Source organism: Syngnathus typhle, linkage group LG22, assembly GCF_033458585.1.
Source record: "Syngnathus typhle isolate RoL2023-S1 ecotype Sweden linkage group LG22, RoL_Styp_1.0, whole genome shotgun sequence".
Classification (NCBI taxonomy): Eukaryota; Metazoa; Chordata; class Actinopteri; order Syngnathiformes; family Syngnathidae; genus Syngnathus; species Syngnathus typhle.
The window spans coordinates 3,183,378-3,200,459 of record NC_083759.1 but is presented as its reverse complement, the minus strand read 5'-3'; the positions used below and the strand labels follow the sequence as shown (position 1 = coordinate 3,200,459).

The 17,082-nt window shown below is 43.4% G+C and overlaps 3 protein-coding genes across 14 annotated transcripts; 2 read left to right on the top strand and 1 right to left on the bottom strand.

Moving 5' to 3' along the window:
- The first annotated feature begins 308 nt into the window (after positions 1-308).
- Positions 309-6,107, top strand: max (myc associated factor X). 10 transcript variants are annotated; one of them, XM_061269659.1, is made up of 5 exons: positions 314-522; positions 813-839; positions 3,323-3,430; positions 4,367-4,490; positions 4,569-6,107. In XM_061269659.1, exons 1-5 carry the CDS (start codon positions 487-489, stop codon positions 4,754-4,756), a joined length of 483 nt encoding a protein of 160 aa, XP_061125643.1. In that variant the 5' UTR covers positions 314-486; the 3' UTR covers positions 4,757-6,107. The 10 variants fall into 10 exon arrangements, with proteins under 10 accessions (XP_061125645.1, XP_061125644.1, XP_061125646.1 ...); XM_061269655.1 differs by having other exon boundaries at positions 3,323-3,463; XM_061269658.1 differs by having other exon boundaries at positions 315-522; positions 4,352-4,490.
- A 64-nt stretch (positions 6,108-6,171) lies between these two features.
- On the bottom strand, positions 6,172-9,814 carry fntb (farnesyltransferase, CAAX box, beta). The gene is made up of 12 exons (XM_061269637.1): positions 9,601-9,814; positions 9,406-9,470; positions 8,360-8,432; positions 8,116-8,207; positions 7,900-8,046; positions 7,755-7,838; positions 7,604-7,690; positions 7,408-7,537; positions 7,205-7,337; positions 7,038-7,149; positions 6,841-6,955; positions 6,172-6,402 (listed from the first exon to the last, which is right to left on the bottom strand). Exons 1-12 carry the CDS (start codon positions 9,697-9,699, stop codon positions 6,289-6,291), a joined length of 1,251 nt encoding a protein of 416 aa, XP_061125621.1. The 5' UTR covers positions 9,700-9,814; the 3' UTR covers positions 6,172-6,288.
- rab15 (RAB15, member RAS oncogene family) lies at positions 7,942-14,793 on the top strand. 3 transcript variants are annotated; one of them, XM_061269651.1, is made up of 10 exons: positions 7,958-8,064; positions 8,880-8,958; positions 10,230-10,343; positions 10,436-10,547; positions 12,484-12,544; positions 13,107-13,167; positions 13,413-13,490; positions 13,631-13,720; positions 13,816-13,881; positions 13,969-14,793. In XM_061269651.1, the coding sequence occupies exons 5-10, from the start codon at positions 12,498-12,500 to the stop codon at positions 14,128-14,130; spliced, it is 504 nt and encodes a 167-aa protein (XP_061125635.1). In that variant the 5' UTR covers positions 7,958-8,064; positions 8,880-8,958; positions 10,230-10,343; positions 10,436-10,547; positions 12,484-12,497; the 3' UTR covers positions 14,131-14,793. The 3 variants fall into 3 exon arrangements, with proteins under 3 accessions (XP_061125634.1, XP_061125635.1, XP_061125633.1); XM_061269650.1 differs by lacking the exon at positions 8,880-8,958 and having other exon boundaries at positions 7,942-8,064; XM_061269649.1 differs by lacking the exons at positions 7,958-8,064; positions 8,880-8,958; positions 10,230-10,343 and having other exon boundaries at positions 10,424-10,547.
- Positions 14,794-17,082: the final 2,289 nt, after the last annotated feature.

Here is a 17,082-nt window from a genome sequence, read left to right as displayed (position 1 = left end):
ACAACAAAAAAACTACATTTACCACAAAGCTATCGGCTAAAGGGGGCGTTGTAACGTAAGCATCTGCGCTAAATACCTGACGGGAAATGTAGTTTAACAAACAGACTCACGTAACTCTTGGCATATAAACAATTTGTATATTTAAGCGAGCATGAAACCTTTGAGTCCAACAATTATTTTTAGATTACCTTGAGTTCAATTTTACATTTTTACACTCGTTATTGCAATATCTTTCGACTTCTCAGCTAGGGAAAACTACAATTCCCAGAAACCCCTTGGATTTGGCGCATGCGCAATGAAGGACGGTAGCTTGGTGTGTGGAGTTTAGTCACGTGGAGATGGTCTACCTCGATTCTGTCTAAACAGAACGTGTGAGTGAGTAGCAACCACTAGCAGCCCGTCTGTAGGAGCGCCGCTGGGCTGCCAAACCGATCCATGTTGTTTTTGAGCCACGCGTTCCTTTAAACTTGACCATTTGATCGAAGAATGAGTGATAACGATGATATCGAAGTCGATAGTGACGTGAGTATGACGCATTTCTACGCTTTTTAGTGATTATATTTCGTTTTTTATGTCGTTTTCTCCCCCTCTAGCCGAAGTAGCTCATCTGCTAGCGTTAGCTCCCCGATAAGCTGGGTCGCGGTGCTTCACTGATAAATATTTGAAAAAAAAAAAAAAGTGCTAGTTTTCTGTGGTCAGAGTCATTTAAATGACTAGATTGTTGCTTACATTCAAGCAGCTTCGGTGAAACGGTTACGTTTCTGAACAATTATGGCTACAATTGTACTTTTTGTTCTGTTTTTTTTTTGCAGGAAGACTCACCGAGATATCACAATGTGGTGCGTAATGCTGTGGGGGGAATATATATATAATTATTTTACTGCACATTATTGAGGTTATGTTCCCTTTTTATGTTGTTTTTGCCATTTTTGTTGTTTTCATGAACATACGATATTTAGTATTCAGGCGTGGGTGGACTTTAAAATCGAATGCGAAAGCAATGGGTCATATGATCGAGCGAGATAAGACATATTTCTTGTCTATGGAGGGCAATACATGCATGGCTTGGACTATGTTATGCATTGCAGGCAGGGTATTCCCTATCCTGCGTGTACACGGTAACACGACGGCTATATTTAGACCAAAAGCTTTACCGAGAGCTGCACAGCCTTTTGTCATTATCCATTATTTTCACCAATAAATACGCCGAGTGCAAATCCTGGTGCTTCTTAGCACGACAAGGGGATTCCGCTTTTGCACATCGAGGTCACCTCAACAGAGAGATCTTGTTTGACATCTACTGCTGCATCCATGGCGTAGAACGACGCTCGAAAAGATGCGTGCATGCATGCATAGAGAGGGGAAAGCCTTCGTGTCAGGAAGGGCTGCAGCGGGATGTTTTCCTGTGTTGCAGCTTGTGATTAGAGCCAGTCAGTCTTCTCGACATCCCTCTGTGGGGCTGGCAGGCTCAAATGAATGACGTTATAGCTAACTGCACAACATAGTGGTGAGGGGAGAAAACGGCACACGCACACCCTGCACGACGGCACCACCGGTTCAATTCGAATGCATGATCACTTATGTCTCCAATGTAACCATATTAATGTAATTCTATTTGATACGCTTTGCAGAGGTTGATACATTGCTTCGTACAATTTAGCGGGCCACATTAAGGGATAAGGCCGACCAAATAAGGGCATTGACACCGATACTCTAAATTGGTGTGAGTGTTTGTCTATATGTACCCAGTAATTGGCTGGCGACCAATCCAGGGTGGACCCAGCTTTCGACCAAAGTCAGCTGGGATGGGCAGCAGCTCACTAATGACCCAAATGAGGACATATTGTTGCACGAGAGTGTTTTTTTGGGGGGGGGTCGGTTTTACGCCAGGCTTTATTTTTCTCGCCAAGAAGCAGCACATACCCGTTCTTCCTCTCGCCCACTCGGTGCACTTACAATCCATGCCACAATCAGGTATGAATAGAATGGAGGGAGCAGCTCACCTAGCGTGTGGTGCCACAGGATGGAGAGAAAAAAAAGGTACCTGTTTTATGACAGACTCATAATGGTGGCGCTGTAATTGGACACCTGTTTGTCATATGTGCTGTGCTGCAACTCAGCGCTCACGTTTTCAATAGTAGTCGTTTAATGCGATGCATATTTTTCCCACTTGCCCTTGATTTTTCTAAAGTTGAGAGGTGCACCCATTCATAAAGAATGCTATCGTGGGTATGGACCTGCTCAAACCTTTAGAGCAGGCATGTTGCTCCATTGATGTGCGATGTAGTCTTACACAGGTTCGAGCTTGTCTTCCATCTACTTCTCGTGCGAGCAGGAAAATGGCTGCCGGGACTGTTATCACATGCTATCAAGAGCACACGTGTTCAGTTTAGTTTCATTTTGAGAAGGAATTTTCATTTCACACTCGAGGAAAACGCTGACAGTCCCAAACTCGCCACGTGACATGCACACACATTGAGGTTTATTACTCTTTAGTTGGACGAGACCAATCGTTTTCTCTTCAGGGTATATACATGCATGAGGTGTCTTGTTGAACTTGGATGTTTCTTTCGATTTGTTGTGTGTACTCCATGTTTGGAGTAATTGCAGCCTGCCCTTAGGTGTGAATGTGAGTGAATGGTACAATGGTAGAAAAACAACAAACTGGAGTCTTTCCCAATTTAAGTGACTTGCTTTGAGAGTACCATATTTTCCGGACTATAAGGCGCACCTAAAAACCTAAAATGTTCTCAAAAGCCGACCTTAGAGTCCAGTGCACCTTATACATGGACTAAATTCCGAAATTTAAACTGGCCCAAAGCATTGTGTCATGAAATCAATCATAAGTGGCCCCCTGAAGCCTATGAGTCATGAATCAAAACGACTATGGATCATTATTTTGGGATTTTAAAGTAATTTGTCGCGTCTTAAATTGAAATTAAAAAAAGATAAAATGGAGAATGATTTGATTTGGATTAAAAATCTGACATGATGCATCAATAGTGCGCCTTATAGTCCGGTGCGGTGCACCTTGTATAAGGACAAAGTTTTAAAATGGGCCATTCATTGAAGGTGCGCCTTATAGTCCGGAAAATACGGTAGATATGGATTTTCAAATTAAATCAATTATTGGAGAATATTGAGCTCTTTCTCACAAATAAGTCAGCCTCTGCGCAATGTCCCAATCTGTCAGTACTTTTCTATGTTGTTTAAAACAAAAAAAATGCAGAACAGCACTCGGCAGCAGGCGGTTTTTCCCGTCCTGCTGTCCGTGCTCCGACCCACGCTGCCGGGGCTGAAGGCCTTGTGACTCTGATTGCAGGCAGACAAACGGGCACACCACAATGCGTTGGAGCGCAAGCGTAGGGACCACATCAAAGACAGCTTTCACAGCCTCCGGGACTCTGTGCCTGCCTTGCAGGGAGAAAAGGTTGGTAACAGTACTGGTGAGCAACCCAACAGTGTAAGAGACATTTTTTTTCCCCTCTTTCATTATGTTTGTTCAATGTCACTTGAATTATGAGGTAATGACTAGAGTAGTGTACATTGAGAGCTAAATGCGCGTGTGTGTGTGTGTGTGTGTGTGTGAGCGGAGAGCAGATGGTAGAAGCTGCATGTCGAAGCGCTTGGACCGGCGTCAGGAAGTTATTACGAGGAATTGTCGCTACTCTCTTCCTGTTTTGACATTGGCGACGTGGGGAACGTTACTAGCCCTCCCCTAGAAACCAGCTGGGTGGGTGGATGGCTCGATGCTGGGAGGGCGGAGTGGCAGTCGTGTTGCTGTCATGCAGCCAGAAGTGGCGAATATTAGCTTGGGCCGATGAATTGATGAGATGTCTTTTCACCCGGGTCGCTTATTCTGGCTATGTGTTCAACTATGTTATTGTTTTAGTCATTATTGTGCAGGAAGCTTGTTTCGGTGTTCTGTAACGGTAAAAACAAAAACAAAAAAAAAGGAAAGAAATCATTTTAGAATGAATGCCCGCAGTCTAAATCCAACCTTGAGCTAAAAAGTAAAACGGGTTTCTCATTGTAATGGGTGCATTGTGTGCTCATTGAAGCGGGAGTCAAATCAAAATGTCGCCACCGTCGCATGACCAAATCCAGAAAACAGGTGAGTGGTCGTCACCTGAGCCCTTTTGGCACGCGGCCACGCACAGCAAGTCCGAGGCCAAAATGGCCGCCCGCTGAGCTCCATAAAACCAAGTCACATTCCATCAACGCAATCTCAATCAGGATGGCGACGCTTTGACTTGACTTACCGCAGTCATGTATGTTTTGTATACATTTGTGAAAAGGTGAATTTCTCTGCACCACAACGTCACTTCTCTTTTGCATGTGTCACTAACAGCAGTCTACCAAACAGGCGTCTCGAGCTCAAATCCTAGACAAAGCCACAGAGTACATCCAGTACATGAGGCGAAAAAATCACACGCACCAGCAGGACATCGACGACCTGAAGAGGCAAAACGCGCTGCTGGAGCAGCAAGGTAATGCTCCATCTTTGCGTCTCTCTCGATCAGGTTGATGAGTTGAACTGATTGGAAGCTTCTCTGTGGTCCGTCCAGTGCGCGCCCTGGAGAAAGTGAAGGGCTCGGCGCAGCTCCAGGCCAACTACTCGTCGTCCGACAGCAGCCTCTACACCAACCCGAAAGGCAGCGCCGTGTCGGCGTTTGACGGCGGCTCCGACTCCAGCTCCGAGTCGGAACCCGAGGAGCCTCCCAACCGCAAGAAGCTGCGCGTCGAGGCCAGCTAGAACGCGCTCCGAAAAAAAAGCAGGTGAAAGGGCCGGAGTTACCGGAAAAGCGAGCCAGAGGAAGCCTTTTAAACGGGGCTCTTTGACCTTTCCACCTGACACCCACTGTTCTTGCGCCCCCTCCGACCGGGTGGGCTGGCACTGAAGACTCATGACCCCCTTCCAAACTCCTCCTCACCACCGCCACCACAATCACCTCCTGGAACAAGGAGGAGGGAGGCCAGCAGAATGGGAGCCTTTCAACAACTCTCTACCCCCTCCCTTAATATTTTCTTCTCGCACCAATCCAAAACCCCAAAATGAGGCAGCTTGGTTACTCCAGAACTTTTTCATGTTCCCCCGCCCTGCGTTTGTGCCCGTAGCAGGTTTACTCCTAAGCACTGTTAGATGACTTGTGCAGCGGACCTGGCTATTGGCTGCAAATGGTATCGTTAGGGACCTCGCCCGACTACGAATAGTTGACTTTACCTAGTTGATTGTAATTCCTACATTAATTGTCCACTTTAAATATTAGCATCAGGCGTTCAATTGAAAATGTCAACTCTCCGATTTGCAAATTAGTAGGGGGTCCTCTGTATTTTTGTTGACCCTAAAGAATTGTTCCAAACAAGTTGATCTTTTTGAAGTACCACAAACACATATGGTACATTTGTAGCTTTTTTTTTTTTCCCCCACGTAAGAATGTGACGACCCTCCAAGGAAAAATGTTTAGTGACACCCACCTCAGGCCCACTGGATTGCAGAGGTTTTCTGCTGCAACACATTTGTTTATGAGAAAGAAAGATAAAAAAAAGTTCCTATTGTTGAAATTGATGTTTTGAAAGATTTTGAATATTCCTAAACTTGTATTGTATTTTGTCCTTTAGCTTGAGGTAGTGAATGACTTTAGGTGGCTGAACACATTAGGCAGCTTGTTTGATAGACAGAAAAAAAAAAGAGACAATAATTGGATGTTTTCAAGATCAAATGTACGTTATGCATTTTGTAGTCATCTCACAGGTCACACGATATCACCTAAAAGCAGAATGTTCCAAATTAGCTCCTGTCGTTCGAAGTACACGGAAGCCAATGAAGCCCCCCACCCACCCCACGTTAATGTGTTGTGCTCTACAAAGTTGCTGAACCTTCCCCAAGTTAAAAAAACATTTTTTGAGTGTCTAGGAAGAATGTGTCTGCACATCATTTCCATTTTCTTTTCCATTCAGGAGGATATGATTAGTGTACCGGGTCTTTGTCTGATTCCATTCCATGGAAATTACAAGTATGTTGTACATACTGCCTACAATTGTCTTGCAAAAGTTGAGGCCTACCTTTAATATGAGACTATAAAATAAACTATTTTATCCTTTAACGCTCTTCTTTGGATTATTCAGTTATGGTGAGATGTGAAGTAAATCGCAGAGAATTTGCAAAGATTTATTAATGATTCGATTTATTATCCCAGAATGATAAAAGGCATCAAAAATCATTTTATTTTTTATTTATTTTTTGCTGCTTCCAGTCTTCTCTCCTCACCACCAAGGGACTATAAACTAGGACCGATGGTCAGCCGAGGAGTTTTCCTTCGGGACGGGCAAGCGGCGAAAGTGCTGCAAAGCCTCAGCCACCTTCTCTGGACAGATGTTGTAAACCGGATGAGTTGGAGCCTTCAAAGAAGAACAAAAGTGGATGTGTTTTTTACCACAGCGCTGTGGATGAAACCCCATCACTCATAGCGCTTTTGGAAATTGCACTAACAGGTAACCTGTTGTAACACCGCCACCACAAAGAAATTTACAACACGAGCAGCATGTGTAATGGACTTCGTGGCTGTCGCCGGCCGAAGGTGCCGATGACGAAACGGAAAATGTCAAAGTGACACGGCAGCTGGTGCCCTTCACATTTTTTGAAGTGAAACCACATGTCCACTCTTATGTCCCCCCGCAATTTCAATGACTTCACTTCTCAACTCCATCCAGCCAACGCCTCAACATCTGTCAAAGCCTCTCATCCTCCATTTGCAAAAACATTACAAATGCAGGCACAGGCCATTTTTGCTCAAAGTATGACAACTCGAAAGGCTTAGTAGATGACTCCAGCCTCACCAATCTGTTCTGCTCCTTGCCGAGGATGCTCTCATGATGGCTGTCGGTGTTCCCAAAGTGCTGCGCTATGGAAAGGCCGCTCAGGCAATAGCACGTATGGTAAAAGTCTCTAGATCTGGGCGGGACAAAAACGAGGCGTCAAACCGTTTTAGTATCAACTTGTGTTCATGCCATTGTTTGCTTTGTGTCATACTGACTTGCCAGGCTTATCTAGCAGCCCCCCGGTTGGGTTCTGGCAGCAGAGGAGGATGTACTCCTGCAAGGCTTGCTGCTCAAACATCCACCGATGTCGACTCAGCTCCGACTCGCCTGCGCAAAAACCCGTGAGTCAAACTCCATATTGCGATGAGCGCAAGCCCGTTACCTTCTTTGAAGAAGGCTCGATGTAGGAGTGGAAGTAGCCCAGCCTGCCAATAGGAGTAGCAGCCGTCCACCAGTTTGTTGCAGCGGCCCTGGAAGCCTCCTTCGAATCGCATCTGTCGGCTGACGACCCACCTCTGAGATGAGAGGAGGTAAAAGTCTTTTAAAAAGGGTTTTGCTCAGACTACTAAGGTTTCTGTTTCTCACCAATAAAGCTTTGAGATCCAGCATGTGCTCTTTCCCCAGTATGACCAGTGCAGCCGTGCCGCAGAACGTGTACCCGCCGTGAGCCTCCAGACCCGGCACCCCGCTGAGGCCGCCCTCCCAGTTCTGACAACTGCGCAAAAAAACACAATTGAGTGGTCGTGAATGAATACAAATCAAAACCGGCGCCCCCGCTTACCTGATGATCCAGTTGGTGGTGTCTTCAAACAGTTTGGGTGCGATGATGTTGGTCAGCGACGCCACGGAGGCCGCACAATACGCACTCCTGTGAAGGCACGCAGTCGTTACAAATCAAATATATTGTGCCCGAGAAGAGGTTGAAGTCTCACCTGACGTCCACCTCCCCTCCCACGTGCATCACAAAGGAACCATCTGGCTGCTTCACTGACCATAGGAAATCTAGCAACTTCTCCCTGGAATCGAGCAGAATTATTACGGTAAAATGATCCCATCAAAAGGATAACAACCGTCTACCTGTCGATAACGTTGTAAGCTTCCTCTGTGCCGATGATGCAGAGGGCGTTGACGGCGGCGTAGGTGGGCGCCAGATGGGGATGTTGTGAGGGTCCGCCACCGAAACCCCCCGTCGTGCTCTGACATCGAGCCAGGAACTGACACACGCTGTATTGGAAGCAAAGAGTAAGTAGTGAAATATTTTTTTCTCCCACAAATGAATTCCCTTCTACTCACTCCGAGGCCACGGCGGCAGGAACAGGTTCCTCTAGTAACTCCAGACTGTGAAGAATCCAGAAGCAAAGCCAAGGTCTGCTTGCGTCCAGGCACTACACAGACACAAAATAAGAAATAACGATAGATGAGCACTTTCAGTATTCGCCTTAAATGAACCTTTGCAGCGGAACTTTTGAAATAATCGATAACGACCCGAGGTAAAATTGAAGCGGCAGCGATTACTGCACGACTTTGACATCGTTACCTCATAAGAGTCTGATAAATGCCGTAAGCCTTTCTTGAGAAACTGGTAGTGTTGCTCCCGCAGCAAAGTTGGCCTGTGGAGAAACAATTGAAATTGAAGCGTGCTTGTGTCCCCCCAATAAGATCAGCATAAAAATCAAAACCGAAAAGTACTGCGTCGTGTTTAACACGGCCGATCTAAAAAAAGTTGGATGATGCAGTTGTCATGGAAATTATGATTCAGCCCTGTTGAGAGGCGACCGCTAATAGCACGAGAACACGAGGGATGATTGACGGGCCCAAGTGATCATGGATAGTGACAGCACGCTTGCTAATGTGTCATCATCGCAGAAAGTGCAGCCAGTAAAAGCAGAGTCATTATTACTCCATGAGCGTAAATAGGCATGCTAATCAACTCTATTCGTGCAACTTCACAATATTTGACAAAATGGTCACATTTAAGCCATTTTTTTTAAAGTAGGCAACAGATAGGGACTCAATATTGTCTTAGTATTTTGCAACAATGTTTTTATACATAACAGATATTCTCTTGGATGTGTCACATCCTCCGATGAGGGAAACTCGTCGGTTGTCATGGAAACACAGAGAAGGAACGGACAGGTCTGAGATCTGACTTTTTTTTTTTTACTTATGTTCCTTATTAATTATTCTTGCCGCCTAAAGTGTTTCAAAACTTACCGTTTAATAAAGGCATATTACAAATTTGAAATGGGGCAATATGTGCTAAATTGCAAACCTACCAAAATGACTGCCATGCAGTTGAATGTTGTTTTTCCAAATATGACGACACAGAGAATTCAATTTATTTTGACAATTCATCTATCATAATTTAGATATAGCATCATTTGCGCGCAATTGTTTCCCAATACAATGACTCGAGTTGACCAGCGGGTGGCAGTATTGTACCAAACATTGCCTGCTACTGCTCAACGAATAAGTGAGGCTGTGTCATTTTCAAAAATATGACGAAAGCCTCGTTACTGCAAGTTTTAGAAGCGATTCATACTTTGCAATTATGCATTTTAATAGGGAAGTAATGAAACTTACTGTGGTATGCTGTGGATTTGCTTGTAAACGTTGATGACTTCTTCAATGCTCCGTTCGACCCTTTTCTGTTGGAAACAAGGAAAAATCAATCATTTAAAAAACACGATACATTACTCTTAATAATTAGCGCATGCATACACGGTTAGTGCAAACACAAATGACGCCCGTCATCCAGGAGGGCTAATCGCCTCTTACCTGCTCCCGTGAGGAAACAGTTCCCAACCCGTCATCCGCAAACAATTCAGCGGAGTGACACTCCCGAAAACACCGCAAAGGATTCTGTAGACCGTCCATGATGATCAAGAAGAAATCGGAAAGGTTTGTTTTGACTGGTTTCCACTCACTTTCACGCTGGCGCGCTCACGTCCTGTTGGGGTTGGTGTAAGCGGAAATGACGTTGCTTAGCCAATACGGGGTTACCAAAGGTACAACATTTTTCGGCGTTGATACTTAAAAGTGCTTTATAACTCCATTGCACGCGTTGATTTATTCAAGTCAAGTAAGTAGTTGTAGTTGTATTTTAATTGTGGGTTTGCACAGGCGTCTAAGACACAATTTAATGGAATATTTTTTAATTCATTCGCGTTTCATTGATATGAAAAAAACGGATAAAGATGGGTTGGCATTTCAAAATAAAGTACAGAGGATAGCGGAACGGTATTACGAAAGCGAGCAACTTATCATCCTAATACGGTTGAATTTGTCTTTTAACATGACACGCGGTATAGTTTAAATTTATTTGAACGGATCTATTCGGATTTATCCCAAATTGTCAAAAGCAATAACCGGAAGTAACTAACTATGTCATTCTTTTTGCTTGACAGTGATTCACCGCACCCACTGGAGGCAGAGGAGGCTGCCTCGAGCATCCTTGTTTTGTCTCGCAGTCCACAACAAGAAACACGTTCTGACATTGCCCGTTGAAGCAGACATGGCCCGTGAGTGGAAAGGGAGCTGAGTTAGCCGACTGGCATCTTTTATTCACTTCCTTTCCTCCCTTTTCTTTTAATTCAACATCATGGCTAAGCAGTACGATGTGCTCTTCCGACTCCTGCTTCTCGGAGACTCCGGGGTTGGAAAAACATGTTTGCTGTGCAGATTCACCGACAATGAATTTCACCCGTCTCACATTTCAACCATAGGTAAGATCCACTATATTTGGAATATGTTGGAATATAGGGCTCAACCAGAACAAACTGGCAGGTTTTTAATTCCAAAATATATTTTATATGTAATACAGAGGGGTGATCACATGAATGAATGAATGTTTCCATTACTGTTGCGTTGAATTTTGTTTTACAATTTTTCCTGGCGACTAATCCAGCCATGATTCGAACCCGCAACATTTCTACGATATAATAGAGACAAAATTGTTATCTGGAAGATTCCTCCCATCGCTCAACTTTCCATGTATCCGAGGTGATGCTCTTTCTCTTTAGATTCAAACTTAATTGCTCTAATTAAAAATCAAGTATTATTATTTATATTATTTATTATTATTATATTATATTATTTATAATTAGAAAAAAAATAATATCACTATGTGAATTTTTTTTTTTTTTAATGCTGAAATAAACCATTCATTCATTATCCTTTTTAGGGTCACCAAAGTGGTGATACCAGATCACTTTGGTTCTGACTGGGACCAGGGATTTGGCATAAGGGGGACTGGGTGTCTGTAATGTAGGGCATTCATCTCTATTGCTTTTGGCCTATATTTTCAAATGGAGCAGTGAAAACATTTCATGAATAATGAGGCAGACATTGAGCAATGTTAAAGTCCCACAGAGAAAACTTGAGAATACATTATACACAATATTGCCTTAAAATGGAACCATGTCTGCATAATAAAAGTCTCACTGTGATGCCGTGAATATAAAAATGACAAAGTATAACTGTGACACCAGTAGAACCTTTGTGTTGTTTTGTATTCTCTCTGCCTACTATACATCAAAAAATGAATGCATTCTAGATCTTCCCACATCAATAATAAATGACTGCCGCCCAGAATAGTCCGTCCCCGAGTTTAGTGGGAGCCTGTAATATTATATTAGACCGTCGCCAAGCTCTAACTGACCTCACAAAAGTCCAAGGAAAGGTGTAGCGGGATCTTGAGTGGCTTCTCTCAATGTCCTTCTCTCCTCGGGATCAATAAATAATTTCTCAGCCTTCACGGTGACAGAAAGATTCCCGTAAGTCTTTCCTTCCACTAAGTCATCAATCTTCTTGTCCACTTTTGTGCTTTATTTATCTTACAAAACAAAAGCTTGATTAGTTTAGGCGGGAGCAAACAACCACATTCTAAATAGAAACAATTTAAAAATATTGTTCCTTCCATGAGCCAGTCCACAGCCTTGTCCACCAACACAGTGAGGAATGTCACCACCTCATCTATAGCGAATGCTGCAACACGCTCGGTTCATTTGTCAAGTCACTTTGGGATTTGTTCCCCTCGGTTTACGCGAGGCCTTCACTCCGCTGATTGCCAAGCTCTGCCATCTTCCATTAAGTGCGGTCTGCCGTATTGTCCCCTATTGTTCCAAAGCAGCGTCTAAGCCGCGGAAATTCAATCTTAAGATTCCCTGGAAGCGCGGCTACGAAAGATTGCTCTTAATTACACGCGTTGTTAATGAATGTAAAGTTTTGGAGTCGTAAACCCAAGAATAAGCCCGGGTTGCTATGCGGCTCTTGGGGACTCTAACGAGCCCCTCGCTGTACAGAGTCAGTGCTAACGATGCCGCGATGTCAGTGAACTCTTGCTGCATCACTCAATTGGAGCATCATTGCACTCCATACTTACCTTCTCCCTTTTCCATTAAAGTCAGTAGGCTCTCCTCCAGGATGCTTGACCACTTGGTGTGAGTCAGTTTAACCGAGATAAGCTGTTAATTGACTTCTCGGGGAATACAATGTGGTATGTAGAAGTGGTGCGGTTTGACTTTATGCTCAGTGGAGGCGAAGAAAATAACAAGGAAGGCGTTCAATGCTAAAGTTGTATGCAAAATGTAGCCTTGAATGGCTACAATTCTTTCAAGGTGCAACTCTGTTTATTCACCCCTCACCTATTGTCTCCTGCAGGCATTGACTTCAAAATGAAGACACTGCTAATAGATGGTATCAAAGTGCGAATCCAGATTTGGTAAGCATTCACAACGTGGGTGATATTGAGTTTCTATTACCGTATTTTCCGCACTATAAGGCGCACCAGATTATAAGGCACATAGAATAAATAACTCAACGTTGCTCAAACGTGAATGCAATCACAATATAGTAACACTCGAAATAGTGAAAACAATCACAATATATGTATAACTCAACATTGCTCAAACGTTAATATCACACAACACACAAAATAAACACGTAAAACGTACTTTAATAAATTAGTCCTCATCCACGAATCCATATTGGTCCATATATAAGGCGCACCGGATTATAAGGCGGCTTTTGGAGGTTTTTAGATGCGCCTTATAGTGCGGAAAATACGGTAGTACAATATTCTAGTTTCACTATGTAGTGCAGGACCAGGGGTGGACTTATGTGGTTGCTAATGGGGGCCACTGCCACCCCAGTCGCAAACCTCGAGTCACAGGGAAGATTTTGACAAACGGGATTCTGTTCTGTAGTTTACCACTTTATTGTAGCCAATGTTTATCATACTGTCCACAGTCAAGGTTTTGTGAAATCATATTTTGGTTCCCCAGGGACACTGCAGGCCAGGAACGCTACCAGACCATCACCAAGCAGTACTACAGGCGAGCTCAGGTAGTAATTCTGTGTTTGTTGCAGATAGGAAAAGCACGTTGATGTTAATCTTGCTAACAAGGACTGTCACTGTGGAATTGCGCCCGCAGGCTGCACGGAACATCGAATTGAATTTTCTATTCACTTGGAAAACTGATAATGAAATCGGAAGACGGTGTTCTTTTTAATGTCTCCCACAACTAGTGATACGCAATTTATCTGCTGTCTTGGTAATTAAAATCTTGCAATCTCTGATCCGCCCTCAGGGAATTTTCCTGGTCTACGACATCACGAGCGAGCGCTCCTTTCAGCACATCATGAAGTGGGCCAGTGATGTGGACGAGGTGAGTGGCGTTTGATTTTATTGCATCATTTTTTGAATGAAGTCGTTGGTTGTGTGTGGCTTCAACTTCATTTCTGGCTCGACTGTCTGATCTACAGTCACTATACGTTTTTAGTTGTGCTCTCCATTTCTCATTCCTAGTACGCTCCAGAAAAGGTCCAGAAGATCCTGGTCGGAAACAAGTCGGATGAGGTGACCAAGAGGCAGGTGCCCACAGAGCAAGGGGTCAAGGTTTGTGTTGCCTATTGGTCGTCCAGTGGTTTTCCATCTGATGTCCATCGTACGTGAGAAGAAATAACAACCCTACATGCATGTGCATCCTCCAGCTGGCCCGAGCTTATGGAATGGATTTCTTCGAGACAAGTGCCTTCACCAATCATAACATAACAGAGGTGAGAACGTTTTCAACGACAAAAAATATTCCACCAAAACAATCACCGTTATTGATCTGTTCTCTCTCTCTCTTTTGCTCCATCAAGACTTTTACACGGCTATCCGAGCAAGTGCTGGCGGCCAACAAGAAAGACCTGGACCTTCTGCGGATGTCTCAGAACGACGAACTGAACCTGGCTGCTCTGGAGGAAGAGGAGGGATTGTGTGACGGGGGGTCCGCCGACCAGGGGAAAGGCTGCTGGTGTTAATTGTGACGAGAATGACAGAACCCTGTCGGAAATTGTATCGTGGGAAAGCCCTTTGAGCATTTATTGGACCTCCTCCAATTTCAGGTCAGTGTCTCAGTGCGCTCTTTGTCCTCTTTACTACATCAGCTAGGGAGCATTAGTTTATTGAGCGAAATCTTCCTTTTAAATTGGGAATAGCAGATTTTTCCAAAATGCAGAATTTATGAATTGAATGTATACTATAAGGTAGAGGCCCACAATGATGTTTTTCAAAAGCTTTGGAAAAAAATTCTCACCTGTTCTGGAGACAAGTTTTTGCACGGAAATTTGATTTGATTGCAACTTCAGTGAAGTTAAAAAAAATCAGCTGGCTGTAAATTCAATTCTGATTCAACCAGAGATGCCTCTCGGAGACAGAATGAACATCCACTTTGTGCGCATCCTCTTTCGTATTCTTAAACGCTACTTGTGGATTTGAAATGACTGTTTGTGTGTGTGTGTGTGGTTCTGGATCGTAAACTCCGGAATCATAATGCAGATGTGTTGTTTAAAAAAAAAAAAAATCTTCCTTCTTCAAATCTACTTTCCTGTATTTGTGAAAATATACGACATTGTACAAGCTGAATGCAGCATATTATTAAGTTGTCACATGTTTATGAGTAAATACTCACAGATTTAAAATTGCGTGTGTTTTCTTATTTATGGAGAGACTTGGAGATACATTAACATGCCACTTTGCTTGACAAAGATATAGATTTGCTATTTAAAAATAGTTTTATAGTATTATTATTATTTTAATCTTTACAACATGTATAATAATATATATATAATAATATAAATAAATATATATAATATATTTTAGTTTTTCTCCCTGTTGTAGCTCTTGATAGTATTTAGAGTTTTAGACCTTTTCTCACTCTTATGCCAATCATAATTATACTGCATTTAGATTTTGCAATTTTTATTTATTTATGTCGCTTCCTAATATGACCACTAGATGGCAGCTGCAACATACAGTAATGTCCTGTATTGTACTGCATTACAGCAATGTCCTATTTCTTCCTAAACAAGCTATTTCATCTGTCAATGAAACAGCTAGTGATATTGACTCTGTTCTCCGAGGGAGGAATAAAAAAAAAAAAAAAAAGCTGCAAAGCTTTTATCCATCACCTCATCCGAGTTGTTCATGTTAACTCGTTAAAGGCCCAGAGGTGACATTAGCATGCATCTTTATGAATATGCATGTGGCACTGATATGACAGCTCGCTATCGAGCAGTACCAAGACCGAGCGACACGCACGCACACATGCACACACATATTGTGAACGTGCACAGCGACACGTTTCACCCACGCGTGTCCACATAGCCGCGTGTAACCGAGTACATTTAGTGCACTATTAAATACTCAACTGTCATGTAAGGAAGGAAGTAAGGCACCTCCCTAATCCATTTCCATTGATTTGACAGCTTTAGTACATAAGATGACAACACGTTAGCATGAAGATTTGAAGAGTCCGAAATAATGGTTGAAGCAAATGTGGCCTATTGAGTGTCTGAATCAATTCAGAAAAATAATGATCAGATGGTACATGATTCGTTTTATTTCTACCAATAATATTCATCATTTGTTTTAATTACAAGGTTATTTTGTCATCAAAATCCAAGCTGGATGAAGACTTTTGATGTTTTCCTGATGCATAAATCAAATACTAACACGCTGTCAAACTAGCAAACACAGGAATCTCATTTTCATGCAGAGATCTAATTAGTGTCCACTGCCTGTATTTCCCGGGAGATGACGACGACAGGCTGGCGCATGCTACTAATCCTCAAATACCCGACTCACAGTTTTAATAAAGTGTTGGTGCACCCTGCCGACCGATCCAGACTCTCGTCCAGCCCTCCTTCCAAAGAGAGCTGCAGCTTGATGCCATCATGGGAGAAAATAGACAGAGGGGTGTGGGTGGAAGTAAAGCGTGAACAACCACTGAATCCCTTTTGTCCATCTTTTCATGCCACCTGTCTGAAATGGAACTGAGTAGGAGGAAGCACACCCTTGCCTTCCAGCGACATTAAAGTCGAACACTGCAAGGAAAATCCAGCAGTGTGTCTATAGCGTTTCATATTTAGTGTTAGCATCAAGCTAATGTCAGGTGAGTCAAGTCTCGGGTGTTGTAGTATCGGAGCATTTTTATAACAGTATTGATTGGACATCGGTTGGTGCAATTGGCGATTTATTTCACATTAACTATCTCACATTTTAAAAATCCATCTTCTACATTGCTTGCCCTCGTTCAGGATATGTACCCCGCTTTAGAATTCTTCCCCAGAGTTTGAACCATATTTTGTCACACGTCGCTTGTATCAGACAACGCTCTGCTGACGAGTGTGCTTTTATAATCAATCACAAGAGCTGTGAAATTAAACATTTGCGTTCATAAAGAAAGCTCTTGCATCTCAGTTTGGACCAAAAAAAAGAAGTTCCTCTCTACTGGGGAAAAGAAAAAAAAAAAAATCCCCAATCTGCTATTGGTTGTGAATCACTGCATCAGCTACTTGTCTTTGAGATCAAGCTCTAATCTCGCCGCCTTCTCCTCAATCGCATTACTGAGTGAGCGTGAGAGTGTTCTTTCACTTGAATGCAGAATGTACTGTGATGCTGTCGTTGGGGGGGGGGGGGGGGGTCCATGACAGTGACTGACTCTCCCTGTGTTTGAGCTGTCATTGCAGGTGCGGGCGGGTGGGGGTGGGGGGGGACCTGCTCAATGGACATCATCGGACCAACTGCTCATAAAAAAACAAAACATGACACCTCTCAACATCTGTTGCATGCTCCCGTCCTATTTTCCAACCTCAGCCCCCCACCCCCCTAAATCCTGTCAGAGCGTGTCCGTATCCTGGCCAACCACTGTCTCACCCCCCCCCCCCCCTTTCCTCTTCTGCACCTCATGTGAGTTTGGAAATCCACAACAT